This window comes from Megalobrama amblycephala, unplaced genomic scaffold (genome assembly GCF_018812025.1).
Source record: "Megalobrama amblycephala isolate DHTTF-2021 unplaced genomic scaffold, ASM1881202v1 scaffold230, whole genome shotgun sequence".
In the NCBI taxonomy this organism is placed as follows: Eukaryota; Metazoa; Chordata; class Actinopteri; order Cypriniformes; family Xenocyprididae; genus Megalobrama; species Megalobrama amblycephala.
In genome coordinates, this window is record NW_025953339.1 from 799604 (window position 1) to 825428 (window position 25825).

Consider the following 25825-nt stretch of genomic DNA (forward strand, 5'->3'; position numbering starts at 1 on the left):
TTTTGCATTTCATTGCAATAAAAATACAATTAAGTGTCCAAAAACATTACATTCGGTTCACACTTAAGTGTATTTTAAAGTATATTATTTTTAGCATGTCATATAGGGTGTTGTTGGTGGTTTGCTTAGGTGGTTTCTTACGGGCCTTTTTTCAGTGCAAGTCTGTGGGATTTATTGTCCACTACAGGTAAAAATTCCAGTCACAATTCCAAAATTCCTCAACAAACTGCATGATTTTGTATATCATGTCAGTAAAACATTTGTGGGCTAAGTTATGCAAGTTTAACACTTAGGTGTTTGCTCAAAATCATAACCTTATAGTAATGATTGTTGTATTAGCTTAGCTTTCCAGTCGGTTTCCATATTTCCAATCCAACTCTATCCCTGTGGTCAAAATCATTATGCTTCCTAATTAACTACCAGGATCTCAAAATAATTAAATTATCCAGCACCTAGTGTACCAAACACTGTCCCTCTACAGAGCCCCACTTTCTTCCCTGACTCTCTGTCTGTCTGTCTGTCTGACTACAGTAATCCATCTGAGCAGCAGCATGGCTCCTCTAAGCCCCCGCTGGGTTCGTCGGCCGTGACCTCTCGTATCCTGCTCCGCCAGCAGCTGATGCGTGAGCAGCTCCAAGAGCAGGAACGGCGAGAGCAGCAGAGACGGCAGAGCTCAGCATACGCACAGCCCTCCGTCACCCAGAGCCCCGCCATCAACGTCAGCGCACCCAGCGGCCTGCCCAGCGCCACCCAGGTGCCCATGGAAGTGCTGAAGGTAACGCAGGCCATATTGGAATCACACATATTAAATAATAGTCTGAAAAATCATATTCTTTGAAATGCAACAAATTTTATGTTTTGTATCATTTTTGATACATCAGACCTTTATGGCTCATATAGTATAATATAGGGAAAATGGAGCTCAAACTCGAGGAGGAAAAAACATATCACTTTAATTCAGAGGCCCAAACTGTGCAATGATATTTATATGACCGAAAAGTAAGATTAAATTCTGATAGCTTGTGATGTAAATGAATTAATTCTTTATAACAGTATAGCAGATTACTTATGTAAAAGCGATGTTTTACTTATAAACTGTCAATCAGATGACAGAAGACATGTAGTAGAGTGTAGAACAGGTTTTGAGCATGTTGATAATTTAGAGGCATTGGAAATGTGTGTATCAAACATGATAGTGTAGGCAAATAGGGATTAGATTTAATGGCAGTGTTTTTACAATTTACCATCATGTTGTGTTTATATTATAGGTGCTTCCCTTTCTCAAAGGTGTCTCAAATTGCAACTGAGATTATGAAGTGAATTTAAACTCTGCATTTAATGCAACAAAAAATCCTTATAGTCTGTGTGCAAAAACAAACATACGTGAAAAGTATAGTCCGATGCATGAAACGAATGACTCATTTGCGCCAGTTTGTTTCAGTGAATCAAAAACGTAAAGCATGACCAGTGTAGCCCAATTTCCAAAATTAGAATTCTCTGAGGCATTTTTTTAAATGAAAATTTAAAAAAAGATTTGAATCAGTCTGAAACACTTCCTTATGTCATGCCATTAGCAGAAAAAGAGATCACTTGAAATGAGATAAAAATAAATTGAGAATCACTTTTTTTTTTGTTTCAAACAGAGATCACGGTTCTCTGGCAATTCTCAACAGACAACTAAAAAAAATAGCATAATTTACTAGAGGTTCTGAGAAAATGTTAATTGCTGCAATCTATTTAAAATATTTAATTAATCTGAATGAATTATTTTAAAAAGACTGTTTGAATGATTCAATGACTCACTCATAAATACTTGTTTTGTTACTGGATGAATCAGCATTTTTTAATAAATCTCGTGAATGAATGATTCAATGACAAATGAAGAGTTTATTTGCAAAAACAGATAACTCCATTTTTATGAATTCTCAAAAATCATGTTTTTTTATTGTGCATTCCAAGTAATATCAATCAAACTGCAGTTGGGTTGTTTTGATTAAGTAATAATAACTCTAAAAAATACAGGTAAATTAAAAAATTAAAGTTCATTGAAAGTATGTTTTTTATATATATTAAAAGTTTGTTTTTAACAAAAGCAGATAACTCCACATTTCATGTTTCATAGTTAAACAAAACCCAAGTAATTGCATTTAAAACACACTCAAACACACATGTGCACACAAACGCACACACACACACCCACCCACCCGTTCACTCACACACACACACACACACACAAACAGATCGGCACACAAGTACACACACACACACGCACGCTCTCACACACACACACACACGCATCCACGCGCACACACACACAAGCAAAAGGACAACCAATTTTCAGCATGTAAGTCGTGTATGGTGTACAAGGACTTACAGGAATCGAAATTATAAATCCTCGATCACTTTTAGTCAGCTTTAACAAAACTTCCCTCAGCTAGCGCGTCTTTTGGAAGTGATTAGAAGCCTTGTCACCTGACCTGAATACTGTGCGCTGATTCGCTAAAACGGACTTATGGGTTTCTGTACACAAACAACAAGGGCGCTTGTCGGCTTCTGCTGTAAAACGTGAACTTGCGATGCCTGACAGTGGACAAAACCAGCCTTTCTGACAAAATGGATTTAGGGTACAGAACGTGCTATATATGGAGAATAATGCACAGCACTTGTCGCCACCTACTGGTGTAACGATATAATCTATACAGTTGTTATTTTAGTGCCAAGTTACTTTCAAAAGGTGATTTACTCTATTTGATCACTACCGTAGACATCTGTGTTTACATCTGAAATATAAACTTTTATCCCAGGACTTCTGTGATAATATGAATATTTGTAACAGAAATAACGATACTGTGTGGTTGAAAAGACTGTTTGTGAAACAGTTTCATACCTATATACATGATAGCTGCTCTCTCTGGATCAGCAGCAGTACCAACTCAGATCTGAATGTTCCAGTGTGATTTTGTCAAAGGTTTGATTGGAGGTCAGCACCGATAGCCTTGTGGGCAGTGACATATAGTGCTGTTGCACTTCGGGCGACCTGAGTTTGAGTCCCAGCTCATGGGCCTTTCCCAATCCTGTGTCCATCTCTCTCTCTCACCTCGCTTCCTGTTCGCTCTTTTCTATCCCTTATAATAAAAGGCAAAAAATGCCAAAAAAATCTTCTATCAAAAAAATTAGACAGGAGAATCGTTGTCATTTAGGAATAAGATCGTGTGGGTGTTTGAATCGAATTCGCAATCTTTTAGCAATTAATATTGCAACTCTATAATCTAGCTACAAAGTTGCTAAGTTGGCAACACTGGCAAAATTGTCATCAAACTGTTTCGTCACTATGACAATAGTTGTCCTGAAAGAGAAATACGATTATAGAAGAAGACTGTTTATGTTCGCTATAGCACCCCTTGTGGCAACTCCGAGATTGCAGCACATACTCTCACTGCATCATGAATTCTGACACACTTTGGAATGTAACAACGTGTGAAATCGAAGAATTGGGCAGGATTTCACAGTGAAGCCTCAGTTGACCATGTCATAGCTGAGTGTCTATGGCTTCATTCTCCATGACTTTTCATGGTTTGGCTGCGCTGGCACTAGCATATTATGCATTTGTTCTTCTGCTTTCACCGCTCAATTCAACTTGAGCTTGAGTCTTTATCAGCCCAAGCGTGTCTGATTATGATACTGTCCGTAAGGAAGGGGAGGGAACGGGGTGGGCAGGGGACAGTGAAGTGTGTTAAAACGCATATGGGGATTATCTTTCCCCAGAGAATTCCTCTTTAATGCATGCTGTGCTCCAGCCTCTTGGAATTAGCCATCTTTAATCCTATTTGCTCAGCTACATTCAAAATCTTTTCATAGCTTTGATTCCTTGTTAGTCTGCAGAACTATAGACTGTTACTGATTTCCATCCTATTGTGCACAGACTGTGATAATTACAACTAAATCTGCTGCATCCCAAAGGACTCGGGCTGCTAATGTCACTCGGTAAGAGCTGTTATGTTACATTTGCTCATTTTATCGGGGAAAAGTGATTGTGGCGCTATTAACTGTCTTTGATAGGGTCACAGGCATGGGAAACAGTCACGTGCATTGATTGTTGTTTTATTCTATAACTATAATATTCAGTTCAATAGATATTATTGTTTGAATGTGCATCAATAATAGTGATATTGCATGACTATGTTCTTATTTTTTATTATTTGTTTAGTTCAGTTAAGGGTTCAGTTTCTACCCATGTTAAGGTCTCATCTAATTAACATGCTCTGGTTATTTTCAAGTTCAAATATCAAGTTTAAGGACAATATTATTCTTTCTACAGTCTTATTCAGTTATTCTTTAGTAGTTTGTTCTATGATATATCTGTTTGCTTTAATATTTTCTGTTTAATTAACTCTTTTTTTCCACTTTATTGCTGTTTTATAAATGAAACCTAATTTTAGATTAACTTCTAATATTATGGCTGAATTTAAACAAGTTTAAAATTAGACTAAAACTAAAACCATAAAAAAAAATTCATTACATAAAATAAATATTAACTGAAATAAAATACAATAAATAAACTTAAACTTGTTTTATTTCAGCTAGTTGCAAAGAGACATTTCTCATTTTCATGTAGTTTAACTTGATGTACTAAAAAACTAAATCTAAAACTGAAATAAAAATGAATAAATATATAGACATTTTTTTAAAAAGCAAAAGCTTAAAAAAAGCAACAAAAAAAAAATTACTAAAACTTTAACTGACATGGAACATATAAACATAAAATCTAATCAAAATATTAATTAAAGCTAGTAGTAGCTCAATGATATTAAATAAAACTAATTTAAGTGTAGATATGAAAAATCAGTCATTTTACTCATGTGTCACTTGTTCTTTGCAACATTTCTATTTTGTACATACTTTGTTGAAACACCTTAGGGATATTTATGAAGCAATTAATGCTCCTATATTTTGATTCTCACACAACAGTTTTTGTTAGACGTGCGAAATGTACTATATTTATGCGTTGACGCTCTCCTGTCAACAGAAGCTGATTACACAAATCACGACCACCCAGCATGCAACTGCCGGTCTGATCCAAATACTGTATAATGAATGAAAATGTTCTTTAAATGAAAGAAAAGTGCATGATACTTTTGATATTTTATGAATAATTTCATAATATTAAATCATAATTTTTTTATGTAAATACTGATTTCTAAATTTCACTGTACATTAATTGAACAATCAGATAGAAAACAAATGTTTGAGAAAATGAGAAATGTTTTAAACATGTGGCATATGGAGGGAAAGTATGTGGTTGAATGTTGATACCTGGATACCACCTTAGTCGTGTTTGAAAACAACTGATACTTTAGCGTCTGATTTAGAGTGGCTCATATTAAAGGATAAAAAGGGCATGGCACGTACTCCTTAACGTAGTATTTATGTTCAGTCAGTCGTTACTTATGCTAAGCTGATGATGTTCTGGTCATTCAATCCATTGAACGGCTGTCAACAATTAAAACACACGGCCTTCCATGCGAACACATGCTCAGATTTTATTTTACCACAATACTATATACAATACAGACCAGAACTTTGAAAGAATTGATTTTAAGTTATTCACTGTACCTATAAAAGTATGTGAATGCTCTATTATGACTGACTGTTTTTAACTTCATTGCCAAAAGCAAAAGTATTTGAAAAATATTAATTCATAAATGAGTAGAGGAAACAGTTTAAGATATTAAAGGGTTGAATTCCTTTGCCAGTTTAGTTTTGATTAAATGCCCTAACCTTGAAATCTGTAGTTTATATTTTATCAACGCTACATTTTATTTTAGTTTAACAATGTTAATAACATTAGAAATATATACTGGAATCTATTCATGATAGGTTTAGTCTAGGTAAGATTGCTTTGTCAAGAAATGTACTTTGGCAGTTGCAGAAACCGAAATTCAATATGAAATAGGTGGGGTTACATTTTATTTTAAGGTGTCCTTAAATTATACATTTAAATACTGACTAATAATACACTGTGAAAAATATTTTTCAATGGCAAATAAAACAAAGGTTAGTGCACGTTTTACAAGAAAATATTATTTCAGTCTTTCTACTTAAAAATTTCATTTTAATTCAATGTGTTACTTGCAGTTTCTTAGTAATTACTTGTCAAAATTTTCTAACAACTTTGAGTAAAAATGATTTCTATGATTGATATGATCTAATGATTTTTTTTTTTTTCAGTGTAATTAACATGTACTTACTATAGGGTTAGGATTAGGGTTTGGTTTACGGTTAGTTGCATGTGCTTTTGCATAATTTACTGTTATTACTATAGTAAGTGCATGTAAAGTATAATGCCGGGTTCAGGCTACACAATATTTTCGTATGTTACGATAGTCACTGTGTCAGATTATGCGATTTTGACTCCTAAATTCTTGTCATGTCATGGACAAGAAACATTAAGGTCTGTACACACCGGGACGAATATCGCGCTTGATTATCGCCGATGTTTAACGCCTCGTGACTAAACAAAGGGCGCCAATGTGAGTGTGCACACCGACATGAAAAACGCAAGGCATAAAAGCGTCATTTTTAAAAAATTTATCTTCCAGAATCTGGCAGTTCGTTTTTTTAGTCCATCTCTGCAAGCACCGACGTTTCAGGATAAGAGATGGCCGACCAATGAGAGTGGTGCTTTTGTTCACGTGCCTGGATTCTGGATGAAGTTCTTCAAACAGTGGTAAAACACGGACTGTGTGCTGGTCGCATCAGGAGTCACTCTCAAGCTGCTCTTGTCGAGTACAGGCATATGAAAACCCAGTCTTCATGTATTTTATAACACTTCAGCTTGTGATTCTTAGTCAAGTAGACAAGGATTTTTTAGGATTCCCATAGCTAAACCCCAAGTACTCTGAGATCCCTGCGTCTCACTTCTGGAGACTTCCTAGGTCGTATCAGTATACCATGTAAATGAATGTGGCACTGGAGACTAAAGGGTTCCTGATCAGTTTCACACTTAATTCTAGTGAACTTATTTTGCTGATTGAGACATGTGTCTTTTCTTTTCCACCTGGGTTTTGCTCTGACCCCGTTCTTGGCCACACCAATAGATGTGTATTATTTCTGTCCCTTTTTACTGCTTTGACTTTGCAATTTCTAATATTGCATTCAAGAAATATAGTCCTTCTCATGTCTATTTCATAAATATGTTTGACTTTTCAGTCTGACCGTTCAAATTGCACTACTGTCATTGTGAATTATTTGCACTACTGTTTCTGACTAACCATGCTCTCAATAATGTCATACCTATTATATATAGGCATATTTGATATTCCAGCCTGTGCAATTATATATATGCATTTTTATCTTCTTTAACTTTTTATTAATATCATAAATATGTTTATTTGCATTACCGTTAAGCACAAGTGCCACATACTATCAGGGAGTGAATTTGCACATCCACTCTGCGCATCGCTACTGAAAATTGCTTGGGTATAAACACAAAAAAACGTCTCGGAAAATGCTGGCGATAAACGCGTGCGATATTCATCCCGGTGTGTACAGGCCTTTAGACTACATGTAAAAAAAAAGAAAGAAAATGTAAGACTACACGTTGCTTCCCAACCAGTCATCGTCTTTAACGATGTGCGTGATGTCACAGAGAAGGCGGAACTAGTGACTGACTTCCGTTGTAGTGAGAAATCGAATCCCCCCAGGAATCGGGTCTCCTTTAGGACCCCAAGTGATCCCATTTGTTAACGGACTTTTAATGGGTAGTATTTTAGTGCCTGATAACAATTCCTGTAAAATCATGTTATGATTTATATAATTTAAACTGTGTTATATTGAACATTAATGTCTTTTAAATTACATGGTTCATATACTAGTATATAACTGAAGCTATAGGTTGTGAAATCAAGCATTTGCCGTTCTTATTGGGTTTTTTTAGTTAGCTTGCGTACTAGAATAGCATACATCTACCCGATTAGCCTGCTAGCTTATCTTATATTAGATTAGGTATAGTATATTATTTTGGAATATTCCAATATTCCAACTGTATTGGAAGTGTTTTTTTACTTCCAATATAGTTCCCAATTACATGTTTCAAATTAATGACGTTTGTGTGTACTTAGCATGACAATTTATCTTTTATCATGGCCGTCCCCTGAGGAAACATCATAAAGGCAGGAGTATTGTTACCACAAACCTTTCCTCCATTGCATAATTCCACCTAGCAGCATCAGTACCATTGTCTCTCTTTCATTTCACCATGTTTGAAAGCTGTGTACAGAAGAACTTCTGTTCTCCTATTGGTCAAAGTCAAAGATATGACAGAACTCGGTGTGGAGGTTCAGAAATAAATTCAACATGATAGTCTTTCTGTCGTAACATCATGAAGCATCACAGATGTGGCATCGGTTGTCGTCCACTATAATACACTATACGAAATTGATTCTTGCGTACTGACATAAAATACTGTAATTTCTTTATTACTTTGAAATCTAAGGGTTACTTTTCTTAAATGAGACAGACTTCAATGAGGTACGCAGCCTTCAAATGCGACCTCCAGAGGACGCAGCCCCTGAATTGGGACACAGCTATAGACACATAATGAGAATGAATAAGTAGAAATGTAATACAAGTATTTATAAGTATAGTAAAGTATATAGAAAAGTATAGTAAAAATATTAGAAAAAATAGAGAATGTGCAATTGATTGAATAAAATATTTGAAACCATTTTAAACTAAGCTATGATTGTATATTTGATACACTTTAACCGTTTAAATCATTTCCCACTGAAATCTAGAAATGACAGATTTGACGTTTTGGAAGTTCCAGTTATACAAGAGGGGATGAAAGCTTTCCCTTTTTTTAATGAGAATAAAAATGAGCAAACGATCAAAAGAAAGAAGAAAAAAAGAAAGCGCAAAAGCTTTGAAACTTCCCGTCTCTGACTAGCTTAGTCGGCCTTTTCCCAAAGCAACGCAAAGGTGTACCAGGCAGAGCCGCTGGACTTGAAAAGTGAAAACATTAAGCTCAGATGAGTTTATCTAAAGACTGATTGGCCCCTAATTAGCCAAGTGACCTTTGATCTTTTCAGAAATAAGTACAAGATCAGGTTTAGGAGGGAGACAAAGGCAAGAACAGTCTTAGCACACACCAAACGCTAATTCAGCAAAGAATGCCTGTGATTAGGAGCACCCATTTCATTCCACGGCATTGGGAAAAGGGAAAATAAGCTGAAAAAGTGGGATCATAGCCGAGGGATCAATTTCACCATTGGCTATTCACAATATACCAAATGGAGGGGAAAGAAAACACAAGAAAAATGTTTAGCGACACAGCTTATGGATTTGACTTATTGGCATCGCCTAACACCGTTCCCAATGAAAAGTTCTCAAAGGAGGTGTAATTTGTACTTATCTGTGCTTTTCTTTGTTGCCATAGGACTGATTTTTCTCTACATGATTATCGTGGCCAAAATAATTCATTATAATGATATATCGCAATTTCTATAGAAATCTTGAAAAAAGAAATAATGCTATGATTCATTTTTTTCTTTTCTTTTTTTTTTTTTTTTGAAGAATCACACACTGCATACAAAAGGAACAATTACACTTAATGGCAACCAGTTTGAAATAATCAAACCGGTCTTGTTATGGTCTTCTTACATTCATAATATGTCTTATCACAGAATGAGGAAGAAATTATATTATTTTATAGTATTCTGAACAGTGATAAAGGATATGTTGATTGGCATTGCATTATAAATATCCATTATCCTTATGAAAATACCCGAGATGGCTTGAAGAACATAGATAATCCATATAATGTCGCAATAGTGTGTTAGTTCTCTTCATATCTCTCTGTTTTATTCAGCTACAGCGTTATATGGATGTCTTTGTCCATATTAGATTTCCTGAAACGTCATAAGTTTTTACTCCTACGAGTCTCACCTTTGGACTTTTTGCCCAAGGGCGCCCTCTGGTGTTGAGAATGAATGAAACATAAATTACATGTGATAGTTTAGCGTTCCATTATGCCCATGTCATCCTATTTTGGGTGGGCTTTTAGGGCTAACATATGCGATTAATTCAAAATCATTAACATTTTAAAATAATTTAATGCACATAACATAAATAAATTACTGAAGCACGTGAAATTATGATATTAACATAATTTACGTCATGCAGTTAGATGATCTTGGGAGCTGGGAGTTTATCACATTGAGCATCTACAACGGCGCAAGCACCTGTAACCCTAGTAGTTTTCAGTCCAATGATCCTGTAAGCGAATTCATTTAAACAATCAGTCCAAAACAGTGCTAATGTAATGTAATGTAAAAAAAAAAAACAGGCTTATTAAATCAGAGATGGCCAGTTTCAGTGAATTATTCATTCCTGTGTGTGTTTCGCTCTGTCATATTCTGTCATTGTTTTTGAAGAGCCCACACATATCTCGTTGTGTGCAGAACGTCAAAACACAGCTGAATGGCCAGATGATATGCAAACTACGTTTCTTGGCTGGATAAAGCAAACCAGCGTCTCGCTAGTAAAGTTTTGATGAATGAGGATTGCAATCAATGTAAAGACGATTAGAACACAGAAAGATGTCAGCAATTAACAGGTTAACACTCAGAGGTTGGCTGGTGGCGCCGGCGATACAACCTTGTTTTTTTTCTATCTGTATGAAAGAGACTCAAAATACTACAATACAATAATCAATTAAGAGATATACACCATTTTAATCTGTAAAATATCATCTTTTGTTTGTGTACACTCAGAGAAAAAACAAAATGTTGTGCTTTTTGCAAAATAAAGAAAATAAACATGATGCGTGATCTGTCGTCTCCCTCTGAACGAAGTCCAATCTGATAGTTCTCAGAAAATGAACTGTAACTTAGTGAATACTAATCACAAAAAAATGAGACTTATGTCTAAAGAAACGTTGAAATGTCAGGTTTTAAATCGTGGAAGTCAAATTGAAAACAAAAATTTTCTGTTTATGTAATCTGAATGAAAAGAGAGACATGTCAGACGTCCATGAGTCAGCTCATTATCCGCTAATTCGGCCGCACCCACGGAGCGAACGCTATTCAGACGCAAATTCTGAGGCAATACATGTATACATCATCACAGTCGTATATTTATTATCTTCAAAAGTGTCTATATGTCTATCTGCATGTTATAGCCATGGTTAGTGATCTCTGTAAGCCTCTGTTAGTTCCTGGAATGTCACACGGTTTGCCTGTTCTTCACTGAGTCATTTGTGGACTAAATGTGCACAGAGCGCCCTCCGGCTGCAAGTATGAATTGAAAACACAGTATCCAGCGCTCATAGTGATGACAATAAATACTGAATAAATATTACTCCTCTGTATAGAAAATTGACATAAACATATGAGAATCCATCAATATTTCTCCAAATGTGCATGCTTTTAACTCCCTGAGGTCTGAAAACGCGCCGGCGCGTTTTGCAGTTTTTTTCACATTGCAGCAAAACAGACTTAAAATACTCCGTCATTTCTTGTCATAGAGACATAAGTAATATATCAATTGAAACTATAGAATGTCTTCTTTTATTTGTGTACACTCAGAGTAAAAACACAATGCTGTGCTTTTTGTAAAATAAAGAAAACTAACATGATGCGTGATCTCTCCTCTCCCTCTGAACGAAGTCCAATCTGATAGTTCTCAGAAAATGAACTGTAACTTATGAATACTAATGACAAAAAAAATGACACTTACGTCTAAAGAAACGTTGAAATGTCAGGTTTTAAATCATGCAAGTCAAATCGAAAACAAATATTCACTGTTTATGTAATCTGTATGAAAAGAGAGCCATGTCAGAAGTCTGTGATTCAGCTCATTATCCGCTAATGCGGCCACGCCCACGGAGCCAGCGCTATTCAGAGGCAAATTCAGAGGCAATACATGCATTCATCGTCTCAATCGTGTATTTATTGTCTTGAAAAGAGTTTATTTGGATGTTAAAGCAATGGTTAGCGATCTCTAGAAGACATGCCATTAGTTCCTAGTTCCTTTTCCTCTTTATATGAATTTGTGGACTAAAGGTGTACAGAGCGCCCTCCGGCTGCAAGTATGAATTAAAAACACAGTATCCAGCACTCATAGTGATGACAATAAATATTATTTCTCAGTATAGAAAATTGACATAAATATATAAGAATCCATCAATATTTCTCCAAATGTGCATGCTTTTAAGCTAAAAGCCTATATGAAATGCCATAGAGGTAGCATAACTGTTCAGACACTTTGCACCACAGAAATACATTATATTTTAAAGAATATAATAGAATACCATTATTTTAAATTGTAATAATATTTCACAGTATTGCTGTTTATGATGAGCTGAGACATTATTACAGAGGGTTTTTTTCACAGCCTACCTGACTGAAAGGCCTCATTAATATGCAAGTCATTTCAGGTCATTATTATGTGATTCTTTTGTCTTCTCAGGTGTAAATGGCCCATTATGCATGCAGATTCACGCCTCCACGCATACTGTGTTTCTTGACAAAAAGTGTCTTACAAAAACTAAATCAATATATTGTTTTATATGAAGGAGTAGGCAGCATAATTTTTACATAATTCTGAAGCAAAAACTCTAGTCTACAACCTCCAATACCCAAAAGTCTTGTGAACACAGATTTAATATACTTTTTTTGGCCTTATTTCAGTGACTTAAGTTTTTTGTTTTTTCAATAACCACGCATAAACATTATTCCTTCAAAAATACAAACATATACATACATGTTCTTCACATATTATTGTAGCCTAGTTTGTGCTGAATACAGTGTAATGACACTTTTATATGTCATTTATCATTTTTATATTGTCATTTATGTTTATGGACAACTGAAAAAGCACAAATGTCAGGGCATGTCAAAACTTCTCCAAGCCCCAAATCAGCCTCAGACTCCAGAGGGTTAAGCTAAAAGCCCTGATGGATGTTGTTTTGTCAAAGGTAACGACTCCGTTTTTCATATTCATAACTCCTGACGCATGGGCTATTAAAAAATTATGGTCACTATAAGAGTAAAACAGAGGTCAAAATGTGAAGCTTAAGTCTTAGATCTTTTTAATGATGTATAGTTTGTCAACTGCACATTAACATTTAGGCTATATAATATAACAAATATAATAGCCTATATGAAATGCCATAGAGGTAACATGAATGTTCAGATGCTTTGCATCACAGTAATACATTATTTTTCTGTCAAGAGTGGACATTATATTTACGTTAATACAGCTGATATGATCCTGTTATCAGAGGGTATTTTCACATAGCCTACCTGACTGAAAGGGCTCATTATGCAGGTCATTATGCGGGTCTTTGTCTTCTCAGGTGTGAATCACGGCATTATTCATGAAGATTCACGCCTCCACGCATACTGTGTTTCTTGACAAAAAGTGTCTTAGAAAATTTAAATCAATATATTATTTTATATAAATGAGTAGGCAGGATGATTTTTACATCATTTTGAAGCAAAAACTCTAGTCTACAACCTCCAATACCCAGAAGTCTTGTGAACACATATATAATATTAGTTTTGCGGCCTTATTTCAGTGACTTAAGTTTTTTGTCTTTTCAATAACCACGCATAAACGTGGTTTTTGAATTTTCCTTCAATTTTCCTTCAAAAATACAAACATGAACATACATGTTGCTCACATATTCTGATAGCCAAGTTTATTATGATAGCCAAGTTCGTCCTGAATACAGTGTAATGACACTTTTTTTTAAATATGTTTATGAAAAACTGAAAAAAGCACAAATGTCAGGGCATGTCAAAACTTCTCCAGGGCCCCAAAAATCCTCAGACCCCAGAGGGTTAATGTAACATTTCCCATTTTAAGATTAGCAAAACAATTGAAACTTAGGCTACACCCTGTACAGTAGCCAAATCAAGATAATGGAGGCAGAGGTCGGTGAAGAAGTTGGTGGTTCTCATCTGCAGTCCTGCAGACTGGGGTGATTAATGAGTCATTTTCGTGATATTTAATTTTTTAAATATCACAATTATCGTCAATAGGTTGTTTGCACATGATGTCACAGCAGCAGCACAAATGAGTCTGGAGGGCAGGGAGTGATTTTTCTATATAGTAATCCTATCAAAAACTCAAAATATGAGTATGTTTTGCATTGTTTATGGTTGCTCAAATAGATAAAATCGAGAACCCAGAAGGTGTTTATATCGTTTACAGAACTTATACCATTTTTTATAACTTATATCGTTTTTTAACTTTAAAAGTTGTCGCCTTTAATAGCGCTTTGCATCTGCTGATACTGAAATGAATATGGATACCTGCTTACCTTTTTTGTTTTTGACTTGGTTAAATAGCCACATTCTTCATGGTATCGTTTGCAGGGAAGAGAAGCTATTTTATACCATTGAATGATAATTTGGTGTTTTCACTTAAGTTTTGAAGTATTCCATTCACAATGTTGATCTGGTTACCATGAGAACAGTGTCACACGCTGCTGCTTCAGCCATCATATGGTAGAAAATGTCCAAATAAATAAATGTTTAACAAGCTGACAGAAGTCGATTTAACAACAAAGACAACACTTTCAAAAACACTCAGCTATGTGATTAATTTTATTGAGTGATATGGAGTGGGTTAAATCAGTGATATGTGGTTTGATATATGGTGTCTCCCCTTCACCTCCTCAACCTGCTTCCTTAGTGTGTTTTTACACGTAGAAAAGGCAACAATTACACCATCCAGTTTTTTCTTTGAACAATGATGTGATAAACAAACCCAGACTAGAACTGATCGCGCCGTGACGGCAGCTTCACATTCTCAATATCTACCTCTTTGATGGCAGTCAAGTCTTTCAATTCAGTGGAAAAGTCGCTCATCTTTATAACATAAAGATCACGTCCAACATATGTTGTGATTTTCTGTTTATACCTTTCTAAACCAGCACAGAAAGGACTTTTCTCTATCTCTTCCATTCTAATTTTCACTGCTTGCCCTCCACCGGCATTTTGCGCATCACCAGAACCACGTGATTGCAAACAACCTATACTGGTATATCGAGACACACGTAGTTGCCAGTGTATCGAAATCATAAATCTGCAAAGTCTTCTCATAATATCATCTGTAGTATAATATAATATGCTCTGTAGTTGTAGTTGATAGCTGTAGTGGGGAGTTTTTCAGTGAATAATATCTTTCATTTTGATCTGTTCTTCAAATAAAGCTATCGTATGGTTTCATAAGACTTAATATAGCACTCAAGTCATTATGGAATACTGGTCATTTTTGGAACTCAACAGCTTCAGTCTCCATTCACTTCTAGTATATAGAAAAAGAGCAGCCTGGACATTCTGCTAAAAAAAAACATATCCGTCGACCACTATTAAGATCCCCTAGAGCACCAACCAAACAATGAGAGTTTTGTACTGTACATGTTAAGCAAAAACATTTTTATATTGTTCAGCACTGCACTAGTGCAAGAGTTTGGTCATATTGTAAAACCTCAAACAATGTGTCTCATTCTTGGAGTCTCAGCATTGAGAAGGATGTTCTTGTGACAGTATCTGGCCAGAGGCAATGACCACCACACAACTCAACCAAAGATGAGACGATGAAGACAAATCTTTGTTAGTTGCTTTTGCCCTCTCAATTCCTTGAGCTTGTTCTCTATCAAAATGTGATTGAGAAACTTTCAGCTGCAGGAACCAGTTTGTTATTGAACTTTAGATCTGCCACTTTAGTGGGAACATAATCCATTGATTCATTTTATGTAATAATAATAATCTTCATGTAATTGCAAACTTGAACAGTAAAGTTTAGCAGAATATCTGAGCTGCTGTTTTTTCCATACATTGAAACTGTCTAGCACCAAAAATAAAAAATCTCATTTGCGAACAATAAAATATGGCATGCCAAGATGTGTGGCTCCAGACCAGACTTGATGTGTGACAGGACAACCATGTACGAGCTATTATCATCAAACCTGACGAGACACCTCTTAATGCGTAATTGCAAATTTGGATGTGCAGACAAGTCATATCAACAATAAGCTACATTTATGCTTAGTAAATAATAACAGATTTTACATTCAAATTCTTACAGTAACATCTTAAAAGAGCTTTAACTCTCAATTTTACTTTGTAATTAAGCTTTATTAGCACTACAGATAACGTTCAATAACACTGTACCAACATTAAACGGTGGTTTCATAAAATGTTTCATTTTGTTTCACATGGTTTCATTCTTAAGGTTGTTTATAGACCACATTCAAATGTATACATATGTAGCACAGCACAGCACATAGATTTAAAGAGTCCTTTGAATGTGCTCCACTTAATTCTCCTCTTAGGACAAAATCTTTATAGCTTTATGTTGAAACTTTGACATCCACAACCTCCTGAACTTCCAGTCTATCCCCTCAAGCCATGCTGAGAATAGATCCCTCTTATTTAAAGGAAAGTCTGCTTCTACCCAACATACAGTGCACAGCATAAATGAGTACACCTCCTCTGAAACTTAGCAAATTTAGCAATTACTCTTTACTTAGAAGACATGTTGTTCCAGCAAGTCTGCTTGATCAATTACCAAAGAAGCATGTCAAAATTATTCAGGAAAATTATGATTTTCTTAACAAAGCGATAAAATGTTGTGTTGCAAAAATGAGTACATCCTTCTGAAAGTTACTAAATAAAACATTTTTTTTTTTTTTTTGGTGTAAGTTTAAGGAAATTTTTGATCTACAGGTAAGTATGTTGTACCAAAACATTTAAAGAGTAGTAATTTCTTGCCAATTAAAAGTGTTATATAGCCCACTGAACCATTCTCAGACTTAATGCTGACAACAATGGAACCACTTGGGAGAGAACTGTCAGAAGACTTATTTTTTTTTAGCACAAAAGAGGACAGTGGTACAAGAGGATTACCAAATCATTGTTTTAAATATGAAAATATTGCAAAAGTAACACATAAATTCAAAAACAATGGACTTGACAAGGCCTCTGAAATAACCAGGCCTTCATTTTAAGCTTTCATTTAGTGATGAGTGATTTTTTGATAGACAAAGAGCAGGAGAAATACCAAGCGAGTGTCTCAGAGCCAGCAAAAGCTATGAAAAGAGTGACTGCTTATTCCACATGGTAAGATGCAGCCTGCAGAAGTGACATGCATGGTTGTTGTCCACACTGGAACTACTTACTGTAGCCAATAAAGTCAATTAGCCTTTTCCAAAATATAAACTTCTGGGAATCCATACTCTGGTCTCATGAGACCAAATCAATCATTTTGGATCTAACAGCATGGTGTCGCTGGAGGAGGAGCACAGTGTGAAGTGCCTGGTTCACACAGTAAAGTTCAGTGGTTGTAAAGCTCTGATATAGGGATTAGGGATAGTAAGATTCAGTGCATCGGCATAAAAGTTAACAATGCAATGCATCAATTTAAAAAAGTGTGCATCGCGATGCATCATTTCTAACATATTTGCATCGGTAAAAACTGATTTATTTATTATTAGGAGATCTGCTATACTTTTATTATTTAGAAAGTGACCAATAATATGTGACCAATATTTTATATGTAGATTGATTTCTCATCTCTAAACTGTTTCTCAAGCGCGTTCTCTCATCACCACTGCTGCTATGTGTATATGACATATCACAACACTACGGAGACCGAGGCGTGTCCTGAGAGTCTCAGTATATAGATTAACATGGCACTACAAAGGCCTGTTTGTGAAAGAGCCATACGTTAGAAGTCAGAAGGCACTTAAGTTAATTTATGATTTGCTGTCTGTCTGAACCAAAGAAATAAAAGTGATCTATCTGTACCAAATTTTAGGGCCCTATGATTTCCGTGATGCTGAAAACATAGACGGAATCGCGGAATCCGTTCATAAAAACTGAATTTACTGTATAACGCAGAATGTCAGGGAATTTGTCAAATTTTGGATGAATAAATCAAACGAAGTTGGGTACAAATCGCAATGTGGACTAGTGTCTGCGAATATTAAACCGCAAGAAGACTATTTGAATATGAATCCTGCATGTTCTGCAAATACATTTATTACACATTCTGAAGCATGCATGACGCTCAGTGTTTTTTCCAGTGTCTTCATCTGACAATATGATGATATGAACACCTAAACTTCATCTCCAGAGCTGCTCTGAGAGTCACTTCATGAGCATTTTACTGTTTAATTTGAGAAAAACTATTGTCATATCATATACACACAGAAACTTCAAGATATTTACAGCAACTCATCAAAATAAAAGTTCAGTTTAACTTGTAACAGAATAGCCCTATTACTATTGTAGTACAATATTACTATTGTACAGTATATTGTAATTTCTGTCATTAATTACTCACTTTCATGTAGTTCCACACCCGTAAGACCTTCGTTCATCTTCGGAACACAAATTAAGATATTTTTGATAAAATCTGGTGGCTCAGTGATGTCTCCATTGACAACAAGTTAATAAGTTTACACTTTCAAATGCCCAGAAAGGTATAAAAGACATATTTAAAACAGTTCATGTGACTACAGTGGTTCAACCTTAATGTTATGAAGCGACAAGAATACTTTTTGTACTTTTTGAAGGTCTTACGGGTGTGGGACGACATGAGGGTGAGTAATTAATGACAGAATTTTCATTTTTGGGTGAACTAACCCTTTAATGTACTACTACTACTACTACTAATAATAATAATAATAAATAATACAATAATTATTAAGACTTTATTTTTAAAGGAATAATCGCAATTTTTCATCCATTTTTTTTTAAATTTTAACAGTAAACCTGTTGTGCAGCACATTGTTTGCCCAAAAATAAAAGGGTTTATTTAAATTTCATTTGAATAAAAAAAATAAATGAATTAAACCATTAAAATGGAATCCAGAAAAATGGATTTCATAGGGCCCTACATATTGAATTGCATAGCATCATATTTTTTTTCCATTGCTCGTATTGGATTGTGTTGAATGGAATTGAAATCAGATCGCAATGGGGTGAATTGTATAGCATCGCATCTGTAGCTGCTTCATATGTATCTTTAATTTATCGTTGGCTATGCATCAAGATGCGTATCGTATTGGCCTCAGTTATGGAGATACACATCCCTAATAGGGATGTATGAGTGCTGAATGTGGGAGTTGCTTCATCACTGTGTGATGTAATACAAAAACTTGAAACAGAAGGTGCTACTCTCTCCTCATTCCCTGTGTTGTTGGGCATTTTTTCAACATGACAATGATGCTTTCTCCCTAGGTGACCCTGTGGGTTATTCTGTAGAGACGAGTTGAGCAACACTTCTCATTAAAGATCAGGGCATTTAAGGAGGTCATCATCCAGGAGTTAAACAGAACAGATGTGATAATTTGTCTTATTCTTGTACACTGCATGCCAAGAAGGGTGAGAGCAGTATACTTAAAATCATGGAGGACATACTAAGTATTAGAATATTAGACATTTGTTGAATTAAATCTAGGGTGTACTCGTTTCCGCAATCCTTCATTTAAACAAAATTGGCTAATTTACTTATTTTATGATGTATATTTCTCTGTTTTTATTAAGTATATGTTTAATACATTTCAGTTTTGCCATCCTTCCATGCACTTAGGGCATGTCTAAATCCTCTTTTGCTATTTTAACGACGGAAAAAAATGGTTGGCGCCATTTTATATATACTGCGCCATTGACTTTAGACCAGTTTTTTGTGGGTCAATGGCGCAGTCGTTTTTAGTTGCTTCAAAATAGCAACGCACCAACAATGCACCTGAACACACCTTGTTTTCAGACCAGCACGCCCATGGGCACTCATATGGGCACGAGTGCATTTGCATTTAAACAATGTGGCACTGGACGTGAAAATGATAACCGCGTCAGGCTAAAACTAGCAAAAAACACTTGCGTCGCGTCTGCCTCTCTATGATATTCTGATCTCTAGATAAATTTTTAGAATCACAAGAAAAATAAATGGCATAAAAAGTTGTTCCAAACCTGCATGACTTTCTTAATAAAGTAATGGTAAAAGGTAAACGTAATTTTTACCATTCTGACATTTCCTTTAACCCTAACCCTTACATCAGCACAATTTTTGGACCCTATTTTTACTGACTTGTTTTAGAGTGAGTGTTGTTATACGGATGACATTCAGTTTATTCATGCATACTTTATCGTTCCTCAGGGAACAGCTGGAAATGTGACGGTTTAGTTGTCAAAGATCACACGTGTGTTTCGTCAGCCTTTCTCACGTTTATAGCACTGAGATTTGAATTACTCCGCTCTGGCCTGAATTAGACAGGCAAAGAGTCTCTTCTGTAAATAGGATGGAGGTGGGAGACGTTTGTTGCTCTGGAGCTGCAGAAAGACTCCATTGTTTTAACCTGACACTGACGTCAAAGTTGCTCTATAAAGCAGAGAGGCATATTTTTACATAAAACAGCACAACGTCAGTTGTGTTTGTTGTGTCTTGCACTAATTGTTCAACAGACAAAACTAATCAGTTATTCACCCCTTTTTAAGGCACAACCAGCTGCAATCATTATTGGTTAAGTCAATTTAATAGATAGTAGCTTCAGTTGGTCAAACAGTGTTCAAGGTTGAGGATTCATTCACAGCCATAAAGTGCTCTAACATATTTATAATAAATACTTAAACTAAAACTACTAGTACTAATAATAATATTAATGAGAATAAACGAACACCAGTGATTTGTGAGTGTAAAGGTCATTTTGTTTGGTTCATGTGGAGGAGGAACTTAAGGACTCTTAAGAGATGAATAATTGTGCTGTGAATAGAATGGGAGTCTATTTTGGGGAAAATAACAGTAATTATTATTAATTTGAGGAAGTCAGTGATGACAGAATTATTGGAAGTTACATATGGCATAAAAATAATTAAGTGTTTTAATCATGAGTAATAATAATGATAATTAAGACATCTATTAAAAACAATACATTATTGGTATTGTTGTTTTGGGGTGAAAAGTTTATGAAACATGTTTAGACATTTCACTCTTTGCTGATTATTTGTTTGTTTGTCTGTCTGTAATTTTTAGATCAAAAGAAAATAAAAAAAATAATTTCATTTGTGTGTCACTTATATTTCACTATTATAACATAATAACCACAGATAAACAGCAACAATTAACAGCATAATCTAGTTATAAAAAAAATCAATTTTAAATTAATTTAAAAAAACAAAATTAAGTTGATTGTTTTTTAAATCTTTTAAACTACATAGTACACTGTAGTCGCTTCTCCACCATGGGCCAAACGGTTCTCACTGCTTAACCGTTGCATTCCATTCCGATCCGGTACTGATATGGTTTAATTTTTCACTATAGGACTGATAACGGATCTCTTTGGAATATAATATAAATACGTCACACATGAGTTTACAAACAACATGAGATGTAAATAGTGATTGCATTATGGATGATCAGATATTTCTTTTTATTTTATTAATAACGTCGCAAGAAACTGGCAGCCAGGCAACAGACAAGTGACCAATCCTGAGTGGCGACATCACTACACACATTCTTCCAGCACGGTTCAGTACGGTTAGACAACCATGATGGGAATTCTGGCCCGAGAACAGTTTGTAAATATAACTGGAACCATTCCTTACCATTCTTAGAACTGTTTGGCCGACGGTGGAAAAGCAGCTAATGTGTCACATTGTTCTTTCTGGAGAACATCATGTGTAATGTGCCATTATTTAGCTGTCAGCGAACTGTCTGCGATTCTAACTCTTCCTCTCTTTCTCTCTCTCTGTCTCAAGGTTCAAACGCATCTTGAAAATCCCACAAAGTATCACATCCAGCAGGCACAGAGGCAGCAGGTGAAAGGCGTATCTATCAACCACACTGGGAGGAAAGCTCGGATCGCAGGCTGTGAGCTTGCCGTGTCCCAGCCAGGCCGCCGATCACGGGGGAATGCCTCCGGGGCCGGGCAACAGCGCCCCCAACAGTCCCATGGCCTTACTGACCCTCAACTCCAACTGCGAGAAAGAGGTAACAACACTGTTTCAATTACAATAAAGAATACCAGAATAATTTACTTTCTACTTTCTAAAAATAATGGGTAACACTTTACAATTAAGTTCTGTTTGTTATCATTAGTTAACATGAAAAATACTTTAGCATTTAGCATTTATTAATGTTAGTCATCATTAATTTCAACATTTACTAATACATTATTAAAATCGAAACTTGTATTTTTTTAATATTATTTAAAGGATGAGCGGGTTTATATTTATTAAAGGGTTAGTTCACCCCAAAATGAAAATTCTGTCATTAATTACTGACCCTCATGTCATTCCAAACCTGTAAGACCTTCGTTCATCTTCAGAACACAAACAAAGATCTTTTTGATAACAGAATGCTGTCAGATTTCCTTCCATTGACGACCTTTGCGAACTTAAGCAGAAGCTCAACCGAACCTGAATAACGCCCAAGAACAAACCTCTTCCGGAAGCTCAAACGTGCTGTGTAACACATGAGAATGAACCTCATTGGTTAGGCAGCACGTTTGAGCTTCCAGAAGAGGTTTGTTCAGAAGAGCATTCTGTTATCAAAAAGATCTTCATTTGTGTTCTGAAGATGAATAAAGACTTACGGGTGTGGAACGACATGAAGGGTGAGTAATTAATGAAGGAATTTTCATTTTGAGATGAACTAGCCCTTTAACTAACGTTAACAATGATTAATAAACTGTAACAAGTTTTTTGTTCATTGTTAATGTTAGTTATACTATGGGGCTGTTGAATGATTGGTTGACCAAAGTTCTAAGGTGTACAATTATTTTCAGGGAAACGCACGGCTAAAGTAGTTCTAGGCAGGTCTTGACCGCATTGCAGTTCCATATCACTTCGCCAAATGATTTCAGTTATTTAAATAGGTCCTTACAACCTACAACCGCAAAAGAAACTAAACCCACACTGGCATTGACCAAGCAAATCCTAAACAATAGGATCAAAACAACAAATTATTGTCATGTTTTTTGCCAAAATACGTTTTATTGTGTCATGAAAGCACACACTCTCTCTCTCTTCCAAACGTACACACGTACTGTATAGTACGGACACAAACTCGCACAGAAATGTTTGGTCAGTGCTGCTCAGACAAATTAATCGGTAAAATAGGTTAGTAACTTAAAAGATACGTGACATTTCTCACCAGCGACGTATTAACTGTGTGGTGCTTGTGGTAGATAAACTTATAGTTTTGCTATTAGTAGAGACACTGCTGCCGTGAGAGATGCACACTTGCACAGACTCAGGTAGGCTAATTCACATATGCTGCTTATTTTCTCTCTCTCTCTCTCTCTCTCTCTCTCTCTCAACTGCGTTAATATCTGTATCAACGGTATTATTCTGCTATCAAGGCTCCTAGGCTACTAGTTCTGAAATTACGTTTTGGTATTAGCAACAGAGGCTTGGGATAAGATGCGTAAGAAATTATTCCCACACACAAGGGTGTTTTAAGGACAAAAACCTGACAAATTAATTGAAATACAACATCGGATAAAGTGTTTTGAGGTGTGGTAACCGTAGTATGAGTGGAATAATTGACTCTGGGCCGTTGAATTCTTAGAAAATAATGCACACCTGAGGTGTAATAGCATTACCACCTTGGGTGTGCATTATTTTCTAAGAATTCAACAGCCCATCGTCAATTATTCCTTACTTAATGCATTAATTAACATGGACCTTATTGGTACAGTGTTACCAAATAATGGCTGCATTGGTGTAATTGCTGCAGATTTTTTCAAACTTATTTGATGCTTTGATTTTATATTAACTTACATTCATAAATTATACTAATTTATATTAATTTTTGCATTTTCATGTGTATAAATACAATGAATATACACTCACCGGCCACTTTATTAGGTACACCTGCTCAACTGCTCGTTAACACAAATATCTAATCAGCCAATCACATGGCAGCAACTCAATGCCTTTAGGCATGTAGACATGGTCAAGACGAATCTGCTGAAGTACAAACTGAGCATCAGAATAGACCTATTTTGTGTTTTGTGGGCAGAACCTACCTGGTTGCAGAAAATGACAGTTCTGCAATAGCAGTCTGTGGAAGCCACGGAATAAAAGAATAAAAAAGTTAATTTCGAGTTTATATCTCACAATTCTTAGAACGAAAAACAGTATTGTGAGATATACTCGTTATTTTGTCTTTTTTCCTTTTTTCCTCTTTTTTTCCTTAGAAATTTGAGTTTTCCCCTCAGAATTGTGATATAAACTCACAATTGTGAGTTATAAAGTCCGAACTGGGAGATATAAACATGAAAATGCAAGAAAAAAGTCAGAATTGTGAGATAAAAATGTTATATGTTATAAGTTATCTATGTAAAATGTTATAGGTTTAAATATTATTTCATGCTATAACTGCTATGTATGTATGTCCCATATGAACTGCATATGTGAATTCTGTTTACATCAAATTCATGCTTTAATAGTAGACTAATCATTGCAGGTTTCATCAGTGCCAGTCTGTTACTTAAAACATAAGCATCTGCGTTTAGCTTCAAAGGGCGTCTGATTCTATAAAAATGAAGACTATATTTTTTGCATTCCAATTCTGATATCCAAAGGCACAACAAAATATTTTTCTCTTATTCTGTGGATTTTGCCTATTTTCCTCCACTTTTTACCACCGTTTTTGTATCAACGGTTCAGGCCGGTCGGTGCTGGTGTAATGGTGTGGGGGATATTTTTTCATGGCACACTTTGAGCCCACTTAGAACCATCTGAAGCATTGTTTAGAATGCCACAGCCTACAGTACCTGAGTATTTTTGCTGACCATGTCCATCTCTTATGACACACAGTGTATCATCTTCTGATGGATACTTCCAGCAGTAATGCTCATTTCACAAAGCTCAAATCATTTCAAACTGGTTTCTTGAACAGGACATGAGTTCACTAAATTCAGATTACCTCCACAGTCTCCAGATCTCAATCCAATAGAGCAGCTTTGGGATGTAGGTGGACAAGGAGATTCATATCATGGATGTGTATCCGACAAATCTGCAGCAACTGTGTGATGCTATCATGACATTATGGACCAGAAAAATTACGGGTAGGGTCCGACCCGGTACTAGCCGAGGTGTACCTAATAAAGTGTCTGGGGAGTGTATTATTGCATGTATAACCGACACTAATAAAATCTAAAAGTGAATTGTCTTGAAAATAAAGTCATAATTGAATGATGGTACAAAACAGGCTTCAATACAAATTCAAATATTTCCTTTTCCTTTTAATTTTGAGGTGAGATATGATCCGGACTTTGTTTTTCGTGAGGTTCTGTCAGGGTTTACGACAAGATCACAAACATGGATGTCTGGGATCTTGAGACGGAAACCGGTAAAGAAGTCTAGACAGAGTTGATGGTTTCCTGATAGGTTCACGCGACAAACACATTCCTCACAACTCCATCAACATCTGTAAATGATGTATAAATAGATAGCGACATCATGAAGATGTCTCATTACCTGTTAATCATTAAAAATGATTTCAGTGAAGGAGCAAAGCCAACAGCACTGTGAACGTGTTGCTGAAACAGCTGGTGTGGACTGCGTCACTGCTCACGGTGTGATAGAGAGAGAGAGCTGCGCTAAAATACGTGTTAATAGATTAGAGAGGGTTTGGCACTGGCAGGATGAGCGCAACTCAGAGGAACTACATCGGTTTAATCAGAGTGATTTTCAGCATAGGAAATGGATGGATTTGAACTGTTGTGTTATTCCAGCACACTAGACACTTGATTTCTCTTCACAATGTTACACTATACCTCAGCGGATGACCTCTGACAGCT

The 25825-nt window shown here is 35.7% G+C and overlaps 1 protein-coding gene across 1 annotated transcript in view; it reads left to right on the top strand.

Moving 5' to 3' along the window:
- Positions 1-25825, top strand: part of mitfb (melanocyte inducing transcription factor b) — a 65774-nt gene that overhangs the window by 25113 nt on the left and 14836 nt on the right. Inside the window, 3 exon segments of the mRNA XM_048179526.1 lie at positions 532-775; positions 21774-21836; positions 21838-22005. Coding sequence (XP_048035483.1) covers positions 532-775; positions 21774-21836; positions 21838-22005 — 475 coding nt within the window.